General features: G+C 44.1%; 2 protein-coding genes across 10 annotated transcripts in view; one reads left to right on the top strand and one right to left on the bottom strand.

Moving 5' to 3' along the window:
- The window catches only part of BTBD10 (BTB domain containing 10), a 67,331-nt gene extending 62,852 nt beyond the window's left edge, over positions 1–4,479 (top strand). For all 4 annotated transcript variants that reach the window (XM_074372367.1, XM_074372366.1, XM_010964843.3 and 1 more), the window contains 2 exons: positions 115–225; positions 3,362–4,479. In XM_074372367.1, coding sequence (XP_074228468.1) covers positions 115–225; positions 3,362–3,672 — 422 coding nt within the window. In that variant the 3' untranslated portion in view covers positions 3,673–4,479. The remainder of the gene's footprint in view (positions 1–114; positions 226–3,361) is intronic.
- An 825-nt stretch (positions 4,480–5,304) lies between these two features.
- Positions 5,305–23,217, bottom strand: part of BMAL1 (basic helix-loop-helix ARNT like 1) — a 97,085-nt gene continuing 79,172 nt past the window's right edge. For 3 of the 6 annotated variants that reach the window (XM_074372362.1, XM_074372360.1, XM_074372361.1), the window contains 10 exons: positions 21,525–21,674; positions 21,008–21,097; positions 18,920–19,163; positions 17,645–17,751; positions 16,108–16,258; positions 15,198–15,286; positions 13,605–13,713; positions 10,728–10,821; positions 6,695–6,797; positions 5,305–5,971 (listed from right to left, as the gene is read on the bottom strand). In XM_074372362.1, the coding sequence (XP_074228463.1) occupies positions 5,811–5,971; positions 6,695–6,797; positions 10,728–10,821; positions 13,605–13,713; positions 15,198–15,286; positions 16,108–16,258; positions 17,645–17,751; positions 18,920–19,163; positions 21,008–21,097; positions 21,525–21,674 (1,298 nt within the window). In that variant the 3' untranslated portion in view covers positions 5,305–5,810. Of the gene's footprint in view, positions 5,972–6,694; positions 6,798–10,724; positions 10,822–13,604; positions 13,714–15,197; positions 15,382–16,107; positions 16,259–17,644; positions 17,752–18,919; positions 19,167–21,007; positions 21,098–21,524; positions 21,675–23,217 lie in introns of those variants that run through there. The other 3 variants (XM_074372364.1, XM_074372363.1, XM_074372365.1) reach the window with 3 other exon arrangements.

Below are 23,217 nucleotides of genomic sequence, written 5' to 3' on the forward strand. Positions count from 1 at the left end.
ATCCATTATTTGGGCTTTTAGGGTTGTCAGTCTCCTTTGATGATCAAGATAAACTTAATCATTTCCAAGTGCTTTGATTTTAATAAGAAAATATTTTTGTCTCTTTGTTTCCAGTTATTTATAGCACAAAATTATATAGATTTTTCAAGTACATTGAAAACAGAGATGTGGCCAAATCAGTTTTGAAGGAGAGGGGTCTTAAGAAGATTAGACTGGGAATAGAAGGTAAGACATTTTCACTACTCTATTAATTTTCTTTTGGAAAAATAAGTTCTACAGTTCCAGTTGGAATATAGTTTGAATACTCAGAGAAAAACTCAGACAAATGATTATTAAATGCTTATGCAGTAGACATAAATGACAAAAATAGGCTTCCTTTATCTGAGAAGATAAATAGAAGGCTATTAGAAATTATTATTTATTCGATTAGATTCCCTAGCAATATAGGGATGTGAATGTCTTTTCCGCCATAGTTCGACCTAATGCGTTTTTTAGAAGTCCATATAGTGTATTTGGCATGAACGTGTGTACGTTCCCATAAGATTGGCAGGGCTCTTTGTCTCTAGTGATTGTTGGAGCTCCTCAAAGCCCAACAGAACTAAAAACTAGTACTTTCTGAACATTCATATAAAAGCAGTACTAGTTAGCTTACTGGTGTCTTAAGGTATGATAGCTTATTTTCAACTTAAATTGAATTGCAAATGTATTCCATCTTACTTAAATGCATACATTTTTAGATTGCTTTTTACTTTATGATTTAAATGAATTTTTCCAGATGTCATGTCAGATGCTTCTTTTATTTTAAGGTGTCCTTACTAAAAACAAAATGTCTTGGCATTTCATAGCATAGTGTAAAGAGTAAAGGTTCTGGAGCCAGATTACTTGTGTTCAAATCCTGTGAGTTAATAGCTGTATGACCCTGGCCAAGGCACTTAATGTTCCTCTCTCAGTTTTGTCATCTAAAATGGGAGCATTGGTAAGTACTTTATAGGGTTATTATGAGGATAGAATGAATTCATACATGAAAAACACTTAAGATAGGACCTGGCACATAGTAATTTCTCAGTATGTATTCATGATGGTGAAAATGAAGATAATGGTGTTGATCAATGACCAGATGAGCTGTTGGAGATCACAATAATGGGCTACTGAGACATATAGGGAAGGATGACCAGAAATAGGGACTTTATAGTAAGGGGAGGAAACTCGGGGCTTAAAAAAATAGTTGCTGACACATAAGCTTTACCAGTGTGTGTCCTCTTCTGTCGGTGGGATTTAGCTGTTTGATTTCAGCACTAAAGAGAAGGCAACTGGAGAGAGTGACTCTAGATTGGGAGGACAGGGATGGCCTTTCTAAGAAGCAGACATTTGATCTGAAGCCTGATGACAAGTGGGTTGGAACTAGATTGTAAAAAAGCCTCATGTTCTGTGCTAAGGACTATAGACCTTCCCCTTTAAGCATGAGGAACCATTGGTAGTTTTTAAGCAAGGATGTAATATGATTACACTTGTGTTAAAGTGGTGATTCTGTGTGGAGGACAGATTGGAATATAGTGAGATGGGAATTTTAGACTTTCTAATAGCCGAAGAGCAATTAAGGACAAGGGAGTAGAAGTGGAAGCTTTTCTGATCTCTGGTGCTGCCCTTCAGATGGGAATTGAATGGAAGTGTGAAACAAAGAAGATACTCTACACAAGGTCTTTAGAAGGTATTTAGTCCTGCTTGCTCCTGCGGGCCCCACACCACCCAGTCCCACCTCAACCACATATGTGCACACTCCACAGATGGCTACACTAGCTACCAGTGATGCCTACATACATCCTCCTGTGCAGGAATCCTTAATCGAGTCCCTATTATGTGAGGCCAGTTTTTTTCTGATTCTAATTGTGGCCCATGGGCCAAGTCCAACCCATTGCCTGTTTTTTTTTTTTTTATAAAGTTTTATTGAAACATAGACAAGCTAATTTATGTATTGTCTGTGGCTGATTTCACTTTACAATGGCATAATTGAGTAGGTGTGTCAGAGACCATATGGCCCACAAATCTGAAATATTTACCATCTGGCCCTTTACAGAAAATGTTTGCCAGTCTTTGGTCTGAACTGGCAATTCTTACTAGTAGGAAGGAGAGAAGGAACTTGTGATAGCTTCTAAAGAAAGTATGTCTTTAGAGAAATTGGCTTACTGGTAAATGAGTGAAAATTTTTCCAAAACTAGGATAGTCCTTACTGGTTGTTACTTTATAGTGATTATGATCCAAGAGGAGGAAGCTATATAATCAGGGAAAGCTAGGTCAACTGGAGGGAGGACGACGACAAAAATACCCTACAGCCTTAAAGTTGAGGATTATGTTTTATTTAGTGACCTTACTGAGGATTATAGCACAGGATACAACAGCTTCTCAGTTCTGAGAAACTATTCCAAAGAGGTAGGGGAGGAGCCAGTATATATGTATGAATTTTTGCTGAAAAAAACATGTAGTTGAACATCAAAAGATTACTGCTAATCACAAAAAAAAGACATCTCAAGTTAATGATTTTAGTGCTTCTCTATTTGAGAAGATACAGAAATCAGGGCTCATTGAAATTATTCCCTTGATATGCATCTCAGCTGTCTTGGGCCAGAATCCTGTTTTTCTCCATCCTAAATTCCCTTCAGGGTACACTGTAGGGCAGGGCGGGGAAGAAGGGGCCTCCAGCATGGCAGGCAGCATTTGTTGTTTACTAAAAAGACAGGCAACATTTTTTTTTGTCCACAGCTGCTTAGGAATTGCCAATCTGAATGAACTGCTTGGTCGTTGAGAGTAGTAACATTAAGATGGTATGGGGTTAAAATACTTGCTTTGCTAACCTAGGTGCAGAAGTACCTGGAACCAGTGAAGCTGTTGAGCTCTAAAGCTGCTTGTCATTTAACAACAAAAAAAGAAAGATAAACACTCAGAACAAAATAAAGATAAGATTTAGGTTTAATGAAAATAGAAGGCTAATGTGGTAAATTGCAGGCCTTGAGGCCAGATAATCCTGTTCAGGGATGGTAAGGATAGGACTGGCACCCGTGGTGTGCTCCGTACCATTGTATTCGGGCCCCAGCCCCTCCGTGCTCTTACTTTAGGAATGTCTTTCTGGTGGTTGATGGATGGTGGAAGATTTTGTGAATTATATCAGTAGGATTTCAGTTTCTTGTTGTTGAACTGATGACTAAGGGGGTAGAATATTTGTTTCCGTTCTTTAGTTTGTTTGTTCAGGAACTGCAGTACAAAAGCCCTCTTTAGGTTAAGTTGTGTAAGAAATATGGGGACCCTGTGCATGTCCATGTGTGTGTGCATGAGTATCCTCAGTCTTTAAAACCTTTCTCTCCTTTAGGTTATCCTACCTACAAAGAAAAAGTAAAGAAAAGGCCTGGGGGCCGCCCAGAAGTGATTTACAACTATGTCCAAAGACCCTTTATTCGAATGTCTTGGGAGAAGGAAGAAGGAAAGAGTCGACATGTGGACTTTCAGTGTGTGAAGAGTAAATCTATCACCAACCTTGCAGCAGCTGCCGCAGACATTCCCCAGGATCAGCTGGTGGTCATGCACCCAACTCCACAAGTGGATGAGCTGGATATTCTCCCTATCCATCCCCCTTCTGGCAACAACGACCTCGATCCTGACGCACAGAATCCAATGCTGTGATGCTGACGTTCCTTGAAACCATAGCATGCTACTCTTCACAGTGACGTTGCACTCTCCTCATTCTGCACTGCAAGGCCACTCTCTTCATTGTGAGATGCACATAACAATGTTTAGGATATTGCAGTGTAGGCTTTTTTAAAGACCAAAGGTAGCTGAATGGTTTTTTAAATGAGTACAACTCTAGCATCTTGAAGTTCCAGTTATATAAATGTATTTGTTTACCAGTAGGTTTGTGAAATTGGTTCTTTGTATGGGGGACAGTCCTTTTTCACACATCTAGATCTTTTCAGGCGTGGTGGAAATTGGCAGCTGGGGTACTTTCAGTCTAGATTGATATTTATCACACCCCAGATAAAGTGTAGAATATTATATAGTTGCACTTTATAAATGGTGGTTAAGTGGAATTGTTCAAGCCATTTTTATAGTTGTGATGCACAGTATAATTAAGTGCTTCTATCAGAGTATTCCTTCAGTAAAGTGTGTTTTCTGCTGCCTATGATGAGCAAAAAATGAGTTTATCATTGGGCTTATTTGAATGATTAGGATGAAATTCAATGCCCACATCTTTTCAGTTATCTCCAGTGCCCTTTTCACTCTTTCCAAGGGAGTTACATGCAGGGAGTGTGAACATCAGAGGTGGTTTATTATCCAGTCTGCCTTACCCTTAATCTGTTCACAGATTATTTATTTACTAATAATTTTTTTCTTAAGAGTTATGAGATAGGAAAATGAACTTTTGCTCTTCATTTACTAAATGATTGTAAACTCACTCAAGTTTTTCATCAAAATAAAATTCCATTGTTTTAATGTTTCTGATATTTATAACCATCTTGAGCAGATTTTCAGTTTTATAATTAGCAGATTTCCTGTCTTATTGGAATCATAACTAGAATGCAGATAGTAGCTCAAGGAACTCCAATTTGGTATATGTGGGATGAGGCACTTGTATTCCCTACTAATTATAAAATATACTATAAATCCAAAATATTGTTAGAGCTGAAAAGAACATTTTCTAATCCAACTTGATATGGAGGGTGAAATACCTTTACCAGGTCCTGTAGTAGCCTTAAGTTTCAGAGACAAATTCTTGGCAGTGGTTCACTGCTTTTTCCATTGTACTGTGCTATATATTCTGCTTAGCAAGTTATTCATGCAAGTACTTTTTTCTTTTTTTTCTTTTTTTTTTTTTTAGTATCCTGTGGCCCAGTTCAAGAAGGAATCGGAAGTATTTGGGTGCTTTGGATCTGGGGTCACTTAATGTTTGAAGCCATACAAGGTAGTAGTTCAGAGAGGAGGTGTAGTAGAGAAGCTGATTTGTTCTGTTTAATCTTTGACTTTGTCATTTCAGAGGATCCGAAGTATGTGTGTAAGCATGTTGTGTGTGAGAATGTTTATTCTCATATAAATTAAAATTTGCAACAATTTGGAGATTAACTATGTTTACAATACAGCTAAACTAGTAACAGGGAAATTATGTAAGTCCTAGAATTGTTATGAAGGCCAGAAAAGCACTGCCCATGTTTTTGGTGTGGATCATCCATAAATACCCACCATGGAAAAAAATCGATGATGCAGCCCTGTGGCATTTTCCTGTAGGATTTTTTTCCCTAATCATTTGAAATGTGAACAGTATTTATAGAACAAGGGAAACATTTATTAAAAATATTTAACTAATACATTATGCTTTAACCCATATTTATAGTAAAGGATTCTTACAAGGAAGAATAAACGGCTTTATGATACAATTAGTATAAGAAATATCCACATGGGGGACTTCTTTGTAGTGTAAAAACACCATACATCTGAAATGACCATTTGCATATAAAAGCTACCAATGATGCTTCTGTGCACAATGATTAAAAAATTCAACACAAACAGAATCCAAAATATACAATTAATGCAAGCTATCCACAGCTAGCCCAATAATCAATGATGAGGAAACACTGGAGCAGGCTTAGTTCCACTTTGTCTGAAGTTACACATAGTAAGATTGACTTGTATCAATGGCTCTGAGATGGCTTTTATGAAGACGGTACATAAAAGCTGTTCTCTCCTTGTCCAGTAAGCTTCACAGACTGTAAACCTCCATCAGTAATGCACTTTGATACTGTAGCTGTTGCCAAAGCAACACATAGTGCTTACAGCGGCCACGGCAAGTCGCTAAAGTCAACAGGGCCACCCAGCCCAGCATCTGCTTCCAGGAGGCTCATTATGACAGCCATTGCTGCCTCATCGTTGCTGGGGCTGCTTGAGCCTTGATCGTTGTCTATCATGTCTATGCCCATGTGAGGGTTCTCGCCTGTGGGAGGAGATAAAGACTGGTCTGTGATGGTACCGAAGCGTGTTTTAAGTTTAGTAAGCAATTGCGAAGCATACTTAAGTTATATTTAACAGTAGGGCGAGCAGGATTGAGGGAGGCTGCTTTGTGGGCTGCATTGCCATGTACAATTTTTAACTTTGGTATTTTTCAGAGGGAAGAACGAACTTTTTAGAAACAAAGTACTTAAAATTCAGTAAAGATTGAAAGTATTTTAGTTGACCTCATCTTATGATATAACCAGTTATAAGGAGGGAGTTACAGAAAAAAGAAATAATAGGAAGGTAGAGATTCGAGGGCAAACTTCTAGAGAGAAAAAGATGGGTAGGATGGGAGAAGCAGACTCCTTATCGCTTAATGACTTGGCATACCCTCTGAAATGCTTATTGAGCCCCCTTTTAGGCATCATCTCTGAACCTCCATTAGCCCTCCCTCTGAAGAAATTATGTTCCACACGCTGGGAGAAAGCCTGTGTCGAGGTGGCTGTAGCCTCCTGAGTTCCTGGGACAAACATGGACCCCCACCAGAACCCAACCATTAAACACAACTTTGAAGTAAAGATTTAAACGAATTTTATACCTTTTCTTTGTTCTCATCAAGTTTACCTAGAACTAGCTTGTTTTGTACATTCAGTTCTTAAAATTGACTTTGTCAAATGTTTTTTGCAAGGTCATTGCAATGGAAGTGAATAACAAAGCTACTTACCAAGAATAGAAGAGCTATCAGAATATGGATAACCTGGGTTCTCCTGAGCCTGCCCTGGTAGTAGGCCACTGGAAGGAATGTCTGGAGTCCCTCCATTTAAAATCTGCCAACAAAAGTGACGTTTTCACATCATCAGTTTCACTATTACTTGCAGTGCCACCAAGAAAATGAGGTGTGTTGAAAAGAGGAAGGTGAGGAGAAAAAGCTTCAAATGGCTTCAGTTTCCTTTTGGATGATGTCACGTAAGAGATGGTCACAGTAAGGAAAAATACCTCTCCCCTAAATTCTTCTCTTTATTCGATTCAGCCCACAGGCAATTCAAAGGCTGAATAGAATCCATAGAGCATTCATTACCTTAGATCATGCTGTTCACATTTCTTTAGAGCCAAAGACTAAGCCTCAGTGAGCCCAGCTGGGCAGGTCCCATGTAAGGGAGTTAAACTTCTTACAGCAACAAATGTTGCCGAAGAAGAAATAAAGGGTTGTTAAACTGAAGAGACAACAGCTCTGAAGTCACTAATGTAGAAGTAAACCTCATCACTAGATACCACAGGTGCTGACTTCAGTAACCAGTGGTTTAAGTTGTAAGAAAGGCTGCAGAGAAGTAGTGTTACTCTATTTCTGTGTGCCCCCAGCTGCCTCCCCCTGGCTGAGCCTCACAGAAAAAGCACCTTTTGAGAAGTATCTCGTTGTAGGAGAGGAAATAGTTTGATGGCAGCTTCGATTTCAGGCCTTGCCAGTAGATGGCACTACAACTTTATCTCCCCAGTCCAATTTTTTTTTTTTTTTTACAAGACTATCAAAAAGACTACACTCTAAATAAAAGTTGAGGACTCCAAAGAACTTTATGTAGGCTATATTTATCAATATTTACTATAATTGAAGTTAAAACTAATACATTTTAAAAAATCAAACCTATTACATGTTAATATGAATGGCATTTTAATGAAAAAATAAACCAATTTCCCCCAAAAGGAAAAGTTAGACGTGTCATTTTACATTTTTTGCAAATCAGATGTATGGCTTAATAGAATTTAATTGGATTCGCATTTGCTGCTTCTGTCTGTTTTGATATGTTGTCTGAAGTACATATATGAAGGAGCTCTGGCCTCACCGATAGGCAGTTGGAAAAGGATTGTGTATTAGTAGCCTTTTCAAATAATCATATTCTTTGATTCTCCATCAAAACTTAGCAAGTGGAAATTTCTTAAAGATTAGCTGCAGTGAGGAATTTAAAATCGTTATCAGTGAAAATTTGGTACTGTCATGTTAAAATCCATCGGTACCTCTAGGCACTTGGGATGGATCTTTCACCTTTGCATGATTTTGAACTCTTACATCGATTATTTGGAAAATACTGGTTCACCGAGTTAAGCAGAGCTTCCAAATGTTGACACATTTCATCAGACAACATCAAAACATCACCATTGTTAATATTACCTATATCAGAAATATCTTTTATATTTTGAGAAGCAGTTGAGTCAAAGGAGCAGATACAAGTTTTCTAAAAATTCTAATTTTTGTTTGAAAGCTAAAATTTTACCACTGTCAGCTCTTTTCCTTTAAGTTGCAGTTTCATTCATTTTCAAAGAAAATGTATGCTAAATACCCGTCTTAAAAACCATAGTTTGCAATAGTAAAAATGGTGTCCTGTGAAAAAGGCAGTTGGTTCAGCTTACAACTTAGTCGCACGAGTGCTTTTTCTTGAAACAACCATACTTCATTCAACACAAGTGCTTTAAGCGTACTGCCATTTTGTAACAGTATTAAAAAGATTTACTCAAAGATTTTATAAAAATGATTTTACTGCTTTAATAAGCCAGTCTCATTTAAGAATGTCCTTAAAAATTTTTTTTCAGTGTGTGGTGAATGAAGTACAGTGACTACCAGTACAGTTTGGTGCCACTGCCCTGATTTTTACAGAAGCACCAGCAGTTTTACCCAACATTGATTTTGTACTATCAGTTCACATATCAACACAGTAAGAAAAAAATGTTTTAGCATTATGATGAAAATAGTTTTGACCATGCAGACCCCTGAAAAGAGCCCCCCACCCCACCCCCGCGCCAAAAGACCACAGGTGACGTTTAGGGAACTGCTGCTTTATCTGAACCTGCCTTGGTGCCTCTGGATGTCCAGACTCTTCTGGACTCTAAGGCTTACTGAACCTCCCCCTTTTTAGCTTTACCCTAATTAAAACAACTGGCAGGCTAGATGGCTCATTTCTGGACGTGCCAAATTTGAAAATGACTAGGAAGGGTTGGAGGCTTGGATACACTACTTAATGCTGTGCTTCTTAACTCTACCTTGTTTAGGTGTCCTTCTTGTAAGTTTTGCTGCTGACAACTCAGATTACATTCAGAATTTCCTCTCTCAGACCCATTTTCATAAGCCCAAAGAAAGAGAAAAATTTTCCTTAAGTGCCTCAAAAATACTTGGGGCTTTGTGATGTAGAGTACACTTTTAAATCTCTGGTGGTTGGTGGGAAAAGAATCAGAAGTCAAGAGACCTGAATTTAGTTTGGGGCCATGCTTATTAAATTCTGGACTAATGATGTAACACTTGGTAGCCTGAACCTTGTCACTTACGGGGTTGTGAGGATAAGGTGAGAGATTTATGAAAGTTCCCTGAGTAATATTTAAGCACCGTACTGGAGTGATAACCTTCCAAGAGTAGTGGGATTCTTGGTAATACCAGAAAGTCAAGTGCCTAAAGCTGAACTGAGACACAGAGAAGGGGAGACCACTCTAAGGAGATGGTGGATCCAATATGGAGGAAGGGCCTAGCGGTGTAACAGAGCACAGCCTGCAGGCAGGCTGAGGGGTGGCCCTAGCCCAGACTTCATCTGTTGATGCTACATTCTGAGTCATTATCAAAGGCCAGACACTTTCACGTATGTTATCTCATAATAGGACTTACGTGCAAAGATGCTAGCCCCATTATTTATATAGAAACTTAGGTCTTAAAAAGTGTACAGAGCCACATAGCACATGGCAAACCTAGGCTTCGAACCTAGGCCTGTTTTCCATTAATTTATTGGCTTTCAAACCTTTTCCTGGAGGAGTAAAACCTTTTTTCAGGTAAAAACTGTTACAGAAGTATAAAAAAGAAGAAAAGCTGCCCTGGTAGAAGCAGGAGTCCTGACCATATCCTTCTGATCAGCTGCCCTGCCCCATCCCACCTGGCAGTGCCACAGCCCCTGGTAACCTAAGCCTCTGAGGAGCCCCCTCTTGAAAACCCATGTCCTCCTTTTGGCATAATGTGTGCCCTAGAAGTCCGATCTATGTAAATTACTAATATTCTTTCTCTGTACGTATCTTTTGGGAGATGGGGAAGGAAGAGTATGTCCCAAGATTCTGGCCCTTGGGTCATCCTAACCTACATTAACATCAGGCACTATAAATAGAATTATGATTTACAGTTAACAGGGGCCTAGATTTGTAAATTCTCTGGCAAAGGTGAAAACAGATTATTGGTTTCTAAGCCTATTTATAGTGTAGTCTTCTGGCCAATTCTTCATGAGGGCTAACCACTGATAAGCTACTTGTACCCAATGCTGTCACATGACAGGAAGCCCCAGGCAGCAGATCCCTAAGTATTCTGCAGCTGCAAAAGCATAACTTGCTTTCCAAAGCACTGCTGGTGGCATTGTTTCCAGGGCCTGGATTAGGCATTAGTGATATTTTCTCCCTTAGAAACTCCTTGCAGACAACTAGATACTTTCTTATGTAAGGTACTCACTAATCCTCCCACGTGGGAGCTCTTGAATTCCTCTCTCCATACGATGGACTGATAGCTCCCCAAGCCTTAGAATGATCCCTTTCTGCCCTCCCCTACTCACATGGAATAAATCCATCCTTAAAGGAAGTCAGCAAGCCTCCCTAGCTCCACTGGTATGCCTTGTACCTAGCCTAACACAGGTCCATTTACTTCAAGGAGAATTACAATGATACACTCCCACTTCCAACACTTCAGAACTTGGGCAAGAGCTCTCTAGGTGAAGAAGGGCCTTAGTCTAAGTCATCAGCCCTACCTTCTTGCCTCCTGGAGAAGAGGCATCAGGGGGAGGTGTACTTGTGATGTTCAGTGGGCTGGAGCCACAGCTGGAAGGCGATGACCCTCTTATCCTGTCAGAGAAAAGAGGAGTTAGTTACATTGCCTTTCCTTTTTCTCAGCAGAGTGTGTGTGGTTTTGTTGAGGGGTGGGGTGAAAAGAAGGATGAAGACCTAGAAGAGGGACTGGCAAACTTCATCTGTAAAGGGCCAGATGGTAACCACTTGAGGCTCTGTAGGCCGTGTGGTCCCTGTCACAACAGCTGGACTCTGCCTTTGTGGCCTGAAAGCAGCATGGACAGTGTGCACGTAAGTGGATGTAGCTGTGTTCCAGTAAAACTATTTACAAAAACAGGTGAGAAGCTGGATTTATCCTGGAGGCACCTGATCTAGAATGCAGATCCTACAGTCAAGCGTCTCACTAACAAAACCCTCAGATTAGGATTTTGATTTCAGGTTATGTATTTCAAGTAAGTAGACAGTTTTATTTCCTCACTGAATCCAGATCTTAGAGTTGGTGGGACTTTAGAAGTTCAACCTGTATGTTTGATACCACGACCTAGAATCCCCAGCAAGTGATTCACCCACTACCCTACACACACTGTTTAGCTCGTGAATACTCGGGGATGGGGCCTGCTGGGGCGGCTCATCCACACCTGGCAGGAGCACTCTTCATCGTCACCACCTTCTAAGGCAACAGGTGATGAAAAATGGGTCCAAGCCCTTCTCAGCTCTTATTTCTCAGCATAATTGGTTTACAGAGGGAGAGACTTAGAACTGGAAATCCACATCAACTCTTGTCAGGCTGAGGGACCTCAGGAAGGGAAGCCATGACCTGGCACTGCAGCGAGAGTTTGGTGAGAGTTGGGTGGCAGCTGTGTGACGACCACCAGGCTTAGCACCTACATGGATGAATGCACCTTCTGGTCTCCCAGGGACCCCTCCACTACCCAGCAGTCTCTTGGCTTTTGGGCCTATACTGCCTACCTCTATAAATTTGTGAATAAACGAAATTTCTCTCTCCCCTGGATCATAAGCTTCTCAAAGGCAAAATACAACTATATACCAGGCATTCTTCACCCACACAAAGGACTACTAACTGCTTATTGAAAAAATTGCTGAATGCTTCCCACCTTTCCCTACCTACATCGATGAAACCACTATTTCCCCAGGTTCCCTTATCTTGGAATTGCCTTCTCATCGCGACTTATTTCATCTCCAACACCTAGTCCTTAAATTACTGACTTCTCGTTTGGACACTATCATCACTGTATGATGGGCCTCATTCCTGGGTTATTAAGCATGCTCACCTTCATCTCTTCCTACTCCAACTTCCACAACACTTGGGTCACCTGCTTAGCATCCTACAAAGAAAGGGGTCTTACAGTTTTCTTTCAGTCTAAACTGCTCAGCATCATTTCCTAGGATTCTTAGCAATCTCCCATCACAGTGCTTTGGCTCCTTCCTCCAAAGAGGCTGCCCAGTTAGGTAACTTGCTTTTTTACCCTGAAGATGCCACTCACATGCCCACTCCAGCGTGTGCCTGTCTTCAAGAACGAAGGAACACCCACGTTCATCACAAACCCCAACTAAGACCAACCTCAAACCCTTCCTCTCTTGCTTGCTTCAGCCCATGCACTCTCCCTTATTTTCTATTATCATAAAGAAAATAGTCTTCTCAAAGATTTATATGGTCTTTGAGTTGTCAAGGACTGTTTTACACTGTGCATGCATGGCCTCAAGCAAAGCACAGGGTGCAGTGGCTGATCACCAGATTATCTCAGCACACTACCCCCACCACTCCTTCCTGAAGTAGACTCAAGCAGCCACATCTGTCGTTACTGTAGGGTTGGAACAGAACTGTGCTACCCACCGGAATAAGAGCCCCTCTGTGGCCAACTACAGAAGGCCAGCCTCCGATTCCCCTGAGAGAATCAATTCAGTGGCAGCAGAGAATAGTAATTTTTCCTTTTCCCATGATTATGTTCCATTAAGTTTGCATTCCTAAGGACCTCATTACCACCCTTCTCCATTCTCCAAATTCAAATGGACTTATAATGACTGCTTCCCTCTCAATGACTGCTCTTAAAGCCTTAGATTTAATTCATAATTTTTGGGCACTCACTGTATGTCAGTGTCTGTTCTAGGAACTTCCCTGAGTTCTCTCTCAATCCTAGAGCAATTTGGGGGAGCTAGACATTGTCTCCCGTTTATGGCTTAAATCAACAGAGACCAGGAAGTTAAATGAATCCCCTAAGCAGAGGCCCAGGACTCAAAGTCAAGTAAACTGCTTCAGAGCTGCTTTTCTTTCATATGGGAAAGAAGTCCCACCCAAAGGGGCTTTTATTACTAGCTGATAAGCCTGGTCTCTCTTACTAGCCCTAGGCAGCTTTTTGATTAGAAGCTAATGTTCTCTATTAATGCCCAGACGACACCAATTCCTGGCTCCACTCCTGCCACCCTGTAATGTTATGTTCATCCATCCTCACTGGGAAGCTCCTTGTGTCATGTACAAAGTAACAAGAAAGCTGAGCCTCCCAAAGAGTACCCTATAGCTCTGGCCTGTTTGGGTTTAGCTTTTTTATTTAAAGGCAGAACTTCTCAATCTCAACACTATTGACATTTGAGACTGGAAAATTCTTTGTTAGGGATGGGGGGTGAGGGAGGCTGTCCTGTGTACTGTGGAATGTTTAGCAAGCAGCATTCCTGGATATCCACTGGATATTTAGCAGCAACCTCACACTCAGTTGTGACAACCAGAAATTTTCTCCAGACGTCAACAAAACATCCCCTGGGAGGCAAAATGCCCTGGGGTTGAGAACATTGGTTTAAGGGAACAAGGAGAAGGTGTTACTTGCCTGTGGATTTCCATGATTTCTTCAGCAATCATTCGACCTATTTTTCCTGCCCCAGCCCTGGTTCCCCCTGGAATCCCTGGAACAGTGGGGTGGGTCCTCTTTGGGCCACCTGCAACAAAGGAATCTGAGAGTGGGAAAGGGAAAACCGAGGAAGAAATACTACTATGTTAAAACCAATTCATCCCATGATCCTCTTGAAGTTCAACTCTGGGTTGTGCCTTGAGGGACATTAGAGCCATAGCTTGTTAGGAAAAGGCATTCCAGCAGGAAAAAGCCAAGTTTCCATCCAGGATCAGAGGTGTTAATATAAAGCCTCTAATTCCTCATGCACTCAACATACATTTACTGAAGACCACTCTGCTGCATGCAAGGGTCACAGAGATAAGTCAGCACCCCTGCTTTCAGGGAGCTCACAGTCTAATGTGGAGACACACAAGATAAACAATGGCTGGAGCAAAGGGTGATAAGTTTGATGGGTCAGCACAAGGCACCCAGCTTCTCCAGGGCCAGGCGCAACTTCCTGGAAGAGCTTAACTCTGAACTGAATCTTGAGAGAGCAGTATAAATTAGGTTGGCAGAGAGATAAAGAGGGGAAAGCACTCCAGGCACAGCAACCAATGGATGCAAGAGCACTCAGGCAGGACAAGTGGGGAGAGCACTCCAAGAAATTTAGCATGACCGATGAGGAGGGAGTGACAGATGAAAAGAGAGAGGCAGGTACAATCAGACCATGAAGGGCCTTGGATGCCACACTAACAGATTTAAATAGTATCCGCAGAGGATAAGGAGTATGAAAGGACTTGACCCAGAAAACACTGACTTAGATTTGGGTTATTAAGAAGTTCACTGAGCGGAGAATGAACTATAGAGGAGAATGGGGGCTGAGAGCGGGAGAGTGAGATTAGGGGTAGGAGGTTATCTGCGGTAATCCAGGCAACAGATAAGGAGGGTTAAGTAACAAGAGCCGTGACAGAGAGGTTTGAGAGAGAGAACGGGCTGGATTTCGTGTTTAGATGTAGTGGGAGATGAGCAGGAGTCAGTTTCTGGCTTAACCAACCAGATAGGGGGAGTGCAGAGAACTGATTTGGATCTGCTGAATTTTAGCTGCCTTTGGGACCCCAGGTGGCTCTGGAGAGAAACTGGATATAGGCTTCATTGATGGAGAGAGCTGTGGACTGAAGCCATGCAAGCAGAGGCAGTTCCGAGAGTCCCCCTCCCCGGGCATGGCACACCCTCGGGGGCCAACAGACCCCCTCCTCCCACCACAGGAGCCAGTGACTGTCACCAGAGAGCAAGTCACAGCACAGCCACTGGGCAACACAGAGGGACGAAAGCACAAGAGGAGCAAGGAGTTGGCCATTTCAAGGGCTTCCAGGGTCCAGGCAACCTCAGGGAAGGCAGAGATGAGTTCCCGGCCTTCCAGGCTCAACAGAGAAAGTGAGATGATAACATCCTGAGTGATCATCCTTGCGAGGCCGCCCTTGTTGCACAGAATATGGTGGCCAGGGACCCTGAACACTTGGGGGTAGGGTGTGCTGGCCACAAGCAGCTTCTCACGGCCAAGCCCCGGGTGCCCTGGTAGCACATAGTTACCTTCTCCTGAGGGCAGCATGCTGTCCATGCTGTGAGGGGACGCTGTGAGCTGCGGGAAGGTTGGGTCCCCGCCTTCCAGGACGTTGGCTCTGTGAACATCCCAGCAACAAGGAAACGTGAGTCAGGCCTGCTCAGAACTGTGCACCTTTCACCTCGGCCACGGTGTCCAGTGTCCACTCTGGACCTGGACGGGCCAGAAAATGAAGTGTCTGTCTGAGTGGCTCAGTAGGTCTCCTCGCTGTCTGATAACACGACAGACAGCATGCCAGCCTTTGGCCTCACTGCCTGCCTGGGCCTTCCTAATCCACATGGGACACAGGCCGGCAGAGGTGGTGACCGCGGCAGCCCCTGCCTCTGTCGCCAGGCCTCCTCTCCTGCCAGCCTGCGGTGCACCCAGCTCCGGCCCCTCAGTCAGCTCTAACTACAGGTCGAGGTGAGAACACGGGGAAGATGAGGGGAGCAGGCCAAAGAGGAGGTCCTTTCCTTCCGGCTCACCCCACAGGTGGCAGCCTTGGAGGGGACATTCTGGCCGCCAGTGCTCAAGCCCTCCTCAGCCAAGGCCAGTGTGGCTGCTGCGCCTTTTTCGTGGGCTATCCACCCCTCCCTCCACGGCGGTGCCAGTGGGTGGCCCGGCTGGCAGAATTCAAAGGCTGACTGCTTTATCGGGAAGGAAATGGTGCTGTCTCCTGGAGCAAGTCCACCAGCCGGGGGCCTGAGTGTCATGAGTATTGAAGCTTTTCATTTGTGAACAATCTTTTGGCTTCTGCCGGTCCTGAGGCTCCACTGGGTATTAGCAAGACGGCAGTAAAGGATGTGAAACTGGCTGTTGCCTGTACCCCCTTTCCCAAGATAGGAGCCCAAGGCATTTCTCTTTCAAGCAAGGGGGCTTCTGATATGGAAGAACACTTACAAAACAACAGTGTTGGTGGAGACAATATATTCTACTTCCTTGGTCCAAGGGTTCATGAAACTGAACCACCGACTCCGTAGTGTGATGAAAGAACCATCTTTGATTTTAAACTTATAGCAATTAGTTGTAATCTTTTCTCTTGTCTGTAAAACTGAAAATAGAAAGAAATCATGAACATTGTTATTTCCTCAGACCAATGTATTAAACTCACCAAACCCTAAGTGCATGCAGGTGCCAACGTCATCACTCTTTAATAAGCCCCGGGAGCTGGCACTTCAGAGAACAGGCTGTTTCTGAGCGTCTGACTCAGAGCCTTCCAATTCAGTTGTGAATCTGTCACTGTTGTTCAGAGTGTATGAAAGGTTCCGAGGAATAACTGAGTGCACTCTAGATATCTAACTAGAATCAGCTATGAGGTGAACTCCCAACAGTGAGAAGGCACTGTCCACAGGGCCCACGTTATTTTCCTGTCACGAAGCCTGAGGGCAGCCCAGCATTTTTAGGACTTCCGGATTCAGAGAGGTCACACACCCATGGAAACCTCATTCTTTCATGTGATAAGCATCTTTCATGTGCCAGGCACTGGGGACAAAAGAGGAGACAGAATAGGCCTCCTGCCCGCAGGAGAGGAATGAGGGACAGCTATGCAGAGGAGATCAGAGCCTTGAGGGATGAGTATCAGTTTGCCAAAAGGAGGGAGGGAAGAACTAGCACTGCCCGGGGAGCAGCAGGGCCTGGTGGAGCAGGCAACAGTGAGATGGTCAGTGTGGCTGCAGCACAAGACCTCTGCAGGCAGGGATGGGGAGGTGGGGCGGGGCCAGGAGACGGAAAGTCTTAGACACCTGCTAAAGGTGTTTGGACTTCAGTGTAAAGGCAGAAGGTTTTAAGCATGATGTGACATGATCAGGCTCAATCTATCGGAGCATAAGTGGGATAATTGTGAAGGATGAAGGATGGACTGGGAGCAGAAGGGAGCAGGGAGGCCTGTGAGGGGTCCATCACAAGTATCAGGTAGGTTCAGAGGCTGAACCAGGGTCTTGGCAATAGAGGTGGCAGAAAGGAGCCTCTTTGGAAATGTGTGTCTGAGGTGAATGAATGGTCTGATGGAGGAAAAAAATCAAGGAGGGAGTCACTGTTGGTTTCTCTCTTGGGAGAATGTGGCCATGCCACTAACCAAGAGGGAAATACAGGAGGCAGTGCAGGGCTTTGTGGAAAGGAATTAGATTCGTTTGGGCTATACTAAATCTTTACAGAGTCCAGGTAAATCCTCTGAACAAGGGCTGCCTTCCAGAAAGGGGCCTGGCCTATGTATAGAGGTCTGCTAGGCAGCTGGGGTAGGGGTAGGGTTACCTGTAAGGGGATAGAAGGGGCCTGGGGGAGTCAATAATCTCCTCTCATCACAGATATTTTGTCCTGAAGACTCCTGGGCTGGCTGACTCCCACATCATAGGGGCAGATATCTCTGGAAGGTTATGTGAACTCGTCTCAAAGCAGGGGGACACTTTAAACTTAAGACCTTTTATACAGCCCAGCTTACCTTGCCTGTGACATTCTGCAAGATGTCCTATGTCATCTTGGTGAAAATATTCGTAACATGATGTACCTAGAAGTTCTTGTGGTAAATATGCCAAAATAGCTGTTGCCCTAAAAGGGAATCGAAAAAAAACAAAATGAAAAGAAAAAGCCATTCAGAAGACTAACAGCATCTCTGCAGTGGATGAAACCTGCTAACAGCCAATGAACACCAAGTCAAAGCTGGGTGGGCTCAGAAGGCTTAAGAAGTAGTCTGCTCCACCATGAAACTGACTTCAACCAAGGGTATAAAAACAGAGAGAAAGAAAGTAGAGAATCCTTTCAAAGGGGCTGTTATCACAAGAAGTCAAATTATAGGAGGTTTAAAAGTGGTAAGTGCATTAGATACAAACGTGGTAGAACTCTTAACCCCAGTGCAAAGCTTCTCCAATTGACTGCCTACTTTTTATCAGGACGACCAGACACCAGAGGCTCCAGCAGTGGGGCCCACGAGGGCCTTGAGGGGTGGCTGTGTCCTTTTCCAGTATTTAGTAACTATTGCTAGTAGTCAGAAAAATTATTAGCCTGTGAATATTCTTAAGAAGGCAGCAGAGAACAGTGGAGATTTGGGGATATTTGGGTTCTTAGCCCAAGTCTACTGCCAGTTAGTTGTGTGTGAATCCTGGAGGAGGCCCAGTCTTCAGGCAGCGCCTCAGTTCCTCAACCGTAAAAAATGAGATCGGATGAGGTCAGTGTTGTCCAGTAGAACTTTCTGTGATGACAGAAATGTTCTATATCTGTGCCATTAGCCACATGTGGCTAATAAGTACTTGAAATGTGACCAGTGAGCCCGAGGAAATGAATTTTAAATTTGATTTAATTTTAATTGATTAAATAAAGACGTAAATCACCATATGGAGCTGCCATAGCCAATGACTTACTGTACTGGACAGATCAGGACTAAATCTTTCCGAAGTCCCACATGCCAGAATTCCACTCACAGGAATGGCCCGGGAACATTCCATAGATTCAGATAGCTGCTAAGCCTACTACTTCTCTTTCACCCAAGGACATCAAACCACCCCACTTAACTGCCTCTACATACCAAAGAATGACATGGAAAAAAAATCTCTGTATTTATGATGATATCTCACTGGCTCTCATTTTTCAACAGAGATACCCATCACTTCCTTCTCTCTATACTTAAGAAAGCCAGCTGATGGCCCTGTCTTCTCTCTGCTTTACTCCGGGTTGAAAATCGCCTACCATCATTGTTCAAGGGTCATATGCAGACTCTTACCTCTGGTCTACAAAAACAAACTTCCCATCTATTGCATGCCGGGAGACATACTCCATAGATTTCACCCTGATGTCCCCGTTCGCCGGTTGCGGGACCACGTGAGAGTGCAGTCTTCCAATTGCAACAAGGCAGCTGAGATTGCACCCCTCGTTGTCTGGTTCGCTGTCTTCGTCCAGCCCCATCTTTGTGGGTGGCCAGCTTTTCAAATAGCCTGTGCTGTGGATTGTGCAGAAGCTTTTTCGATCTGCTAGAAAGCAAAGTCCATGGTTAGTGTCAGTGGGGCTTTGGGGCACAGGGGCACAGGCGCCCCGGGGTGAGTTGGGATGTAGGCAGGGAGTCAAAATATAAAAAAAGAAAAAAACAAGGTCTTACTGTCCAAAAGCAAGCATCCAGTGAGAAGACAGAAAAATAGGTGTCATCTAGTGTCCTACGTGCTTTGTAGACCTGGTTATACCTAAAGGACATGACGCTCACCAAGGAAGGACTATCTAAATCTACCTGGGGAGAGGCAGGATGCCCAGAAGAACAATGTGGGGCGTGGACCAAGAAGAACGAGCACTGGCTAAGGGACCAGAATGTGTAAAGGCTGAGAAAGTACAAAGGCACAGAGGGGCATCCTGTCCAAGAAACAGCAGAGAGCTCCATGCGGTTGAAGTGAAGAGGGAGGTGCTGGGGGTAGAGTCAGAAAGGCGGAGGGGCAGACTGTAGGCGCCTTGGATTTTTTGCTCACAAATGTGTTAACTTTTCTCAGATAGGAAATGGAGAGCTTCCAAAGGCATTTAAGTGGGGAAACAGCAAAATCACTTCATGATTTGGATGCTCTAGGAGCTGAGTGATGGGTGAACTGGAAGACAGTAAAAAATCAGAAGGACAATAATACAGCAAGAGACACTGAGGACTGTGACGGCAGATCTGTGAAGATGAGGAGGAAGTAGGTAAGGATGCAGGAGAAATTTCTGAGCTAGAACTGTTGGGATTTGGTATGAATATCAAAATATATGGTATGAAAAAAAGAAAATAATGACTCCAACTTTTTCAGATTGAGTGGTTACTGGTACAATTTACTGGTCAATATTCAGGGAGGAGAATACAGAGTATGTTTTAGAGGAGAGGGAGAAAAGATTTCAATTCCGGACACATTAAGTGTGGAGCACCTGTGGATTTCAACAGGAAACACATCCTTATGGAGTGTTTACCTAGCACTGGGTGTGTACTAGTTACTGGGAAACAGTGAAAAACAAATCAGACATGCATTTGTGGAATTTACAGTTTTATACAGTAGAGAGACTTAAACAAATAATCATACAAATATCTACATAGCTGCAATGGTTAAGAAAGTGTTAGAAAACCTGCAGTGCTACAAGCAGACGTAAGGCAGCCTAAGGGAGGGAGTGACCGACACGGAGGTCCACTCTAAAGGATGAGCTGGAGTGAGCCTGGGGACGGGAGCTGGTAGGGAGAAGGGGGATTCCCATCAGAGGTGACAGCACGTACGGAGACTTCAGGTAGAAACGGGCTGGAGACACTGGAGGGAGGTCAGCATGGCTTGAATGTATGGGGTGGAGGGGGTTGCACTGGCACCAGAAGGATTTTAAGCAGGGGACTGACACAAAGATGTGCTTTTAGGAAGACCACTCCGGCTGCACAGAGGGCTGGAAAGCATGAGGGGCCTACTTCCCTGGACCTACAAGGTCCAGGGTAGCCTGGATCTAGTAACAGCAGCAAACGTGGAGATGGATAAACATTTCAGATAACTTCCAATAACTTCTACAGGAGCAATTCATGGCGGCAAGACTTTGTAACCGACTAGATCAGAAGGGAGGGAGAGAAATGGGGCGGGGTGCCTCCCGGGCTTCTGGCATGCAGAACTGGAGGGACAGTGGTGCCATTTACATCCAAGGGGAATCCCAGGTGGTTACTTCTACACAGGTCACATTTGAAATGCCCTTGAGAGTACTAAGCAGGTAGATAAAATAAGCAGTTAATTTACAAATGTGGAGTCAAAAGAGAAGACTGGGCTAGAAATAAGAACTTGGAAGTTATCAGCATATAAATGGCACTGAAAGCAAAGGGAGTAGATGACATTACCTATGGGGCTCGGGTGTACATCCGCTCCTCTTAAGAGAAGAAGGCCAGGGACAGAAGAGGAGGAGCCAACAAAGGAACCAGGAAGAGAGCCTGAGTGGGAGAGGACAGAGAAGACGAGAAGAAAGTGGTTTCACCGAATCCTAAGGAAGGGAACACTTCACGATGGAAGAAAAATGAAAATGTCCGTTGCACTTAGTGACCTGCAGGCACTGGGAACTTAGCGAGAATGATTCTGGCGCATCGGTGGGTGCTGTACTCTGTGACCGAGAGGACACTTTCTCAACCACGTTAAAATGGAATTTAAACAGAGGAAGCCTTCCCACAAACCTCTGTCATCGTGACACCATCAAGGTCGTCCAATTCCCCCCTCCTCCCCAAAGGCCCTCATTGAGGTGGGGCCTGTGGGGTCCCGGCTGCGTCCTGGGACCTGCGCTCTGAACCCACACCCTGCTGAGCGCTCCACTGTAGAAAGCTGGCCTCACCTGTCATAGAACTTAAAGAACTGTTAAGTGGTTACCTTTTTTCTTGGAGCAGGTGGAGGGGAAATCCTTGTCTTCAACCTTTACTGAAGGCCTGTTACACTTCATCCTACAGAAGAAAGAACGCCGTGCTCCAGAACATAATCGAGATGGCCCGGGGGTTATATCTGTTTTAACTGGAAGTCCAGCTGCAAATCAATACACAAAATGTGATAAACTGAGGGTAGTGTTGTCTGTCAGGAGGGGGAGTGTGCCCTTGAAGAAAGCCTTTTCTTTCATGATGGCATAAAATAACACTACTGCTCAGGTTAGGGTGTATTAGGTGCGACACGGACAGGAGCGCCGTGGATCTGGAATGCTTACAGACTACGTGGCGCGCAGCTACTGGGTGAACAGACCAGGTGCTCTGGGAGTAAAAAGAAAGACACAGGGGGTTCCCACATCCAGCAGGAGAGGACTGCTGAGAAGGAGAAACAGAAGTTCACAGTGAAAAGATTAATGATAACACAATGTGATGGATGACTGATTAGTGCCCAATACATGGCAGAAACAACCGCCATTTCCCAGAGGAGGAAGAACATGGACTGGGACTTGGACACTGGAATGGAAAGGAGGAAGCAGGACCCCGGGTGCTGTATCAGCCTGCAGGTTCTTGGACCCCATACGAGGTCCGTGCTGCCCAGCATGGCAGCCACTAGCTACAGGCAGCTATTAACTTGAGCTGTGGCTGGTCTGGCTGTATTCACATGTACAGCTCACCTCCACACAGGATTGCAAGGACTTAGTACCCACCCCCCCAAAAAAGAATGTAAAAGACCTCATTTTGGATTTAGCATGTTAAATAAAATATAGTATTAAAATTAATTTTGCATTTTTACTTTTTTAAAGGTGGCTACCAGAAAATTTAAAATCATGTTTGTGGCTCATATTTATGGTTTGAATTGTGTTTCCATAGTGCAGTTCTGGACCAACTGAATTAGAGTCTCTGGAGGAAAAGTAGGACTATGATCCAGACAGAAGCCTGGCTACTAGTCAGTGCAAAAGCTGGGGCTACAGATCGTGTCTGGGGTGACGAGTGCCCCACTACCCACCATGGCAGCAACCAGCAGAGGAGTGGCTACTGCTCAGGCCTCCTCCGGGGTCTCACCCTGCCAACCTACCTCCTGCATTGCTGACTCAGTGATCCTCCCCGGAAGCCAACCCCGGTCTGTCCCTCCTAGCTCAGAGCCCTTCACTGTCCCCATGGATGAAAAGGTCTTCGCGGTCCAGCACTCCCCTCCCCTGCAGGTTTTGCTCCGGCAGCACAAGCAGGCCACAGCACCACACCTCCGCGCCCATCCACAAATCGTTCCCTCTGCTCTTTTCCTCCCTTCGTCACCTGGCAAGCATTAATTCATCTTTTCAAACCCACCTGGGGTTGTCACCTGCTCTGCGATGCCTGTCCCCAAGCCCACATGAGAATTAATAATCATCGTTCTCTATGCCTGGTCCTGTTTCTCTGGCTGCACCTATTATGCGTGGTGCTGTCTCCTTGTCTCCCTGACTATATGGTGAGAGCCTGAAAGACAAGGACCAACAGCATTCATCCTTTTCTCTCGAGGCCACTAAGAAGTTGCCAGGGGCCAGACTATAAAGGGCAACATGTACCTGGGACTCACTGTACTTACAGGAGGAAGGGGAGTACTAGAGTGAAAAGGGTGGTTTAAGGAGATTCCCCTGGTGGCATTTCCT

This window comes from Camelus bactrianus, chromosome 10, assembly GCF_048773025.1.
Source record: "Camelus bactrianus isolate YW-2024 breed Bactrian camel chromosome 10, ASM4877302v1, whole genome shotgun sequence".
NCBI classification, from domain to species: Eukaryota; Metazoa; Chordata; class Mammalia; order Artiodactyla; family Camelidae; genus Camelus; species Camelus bactrianus.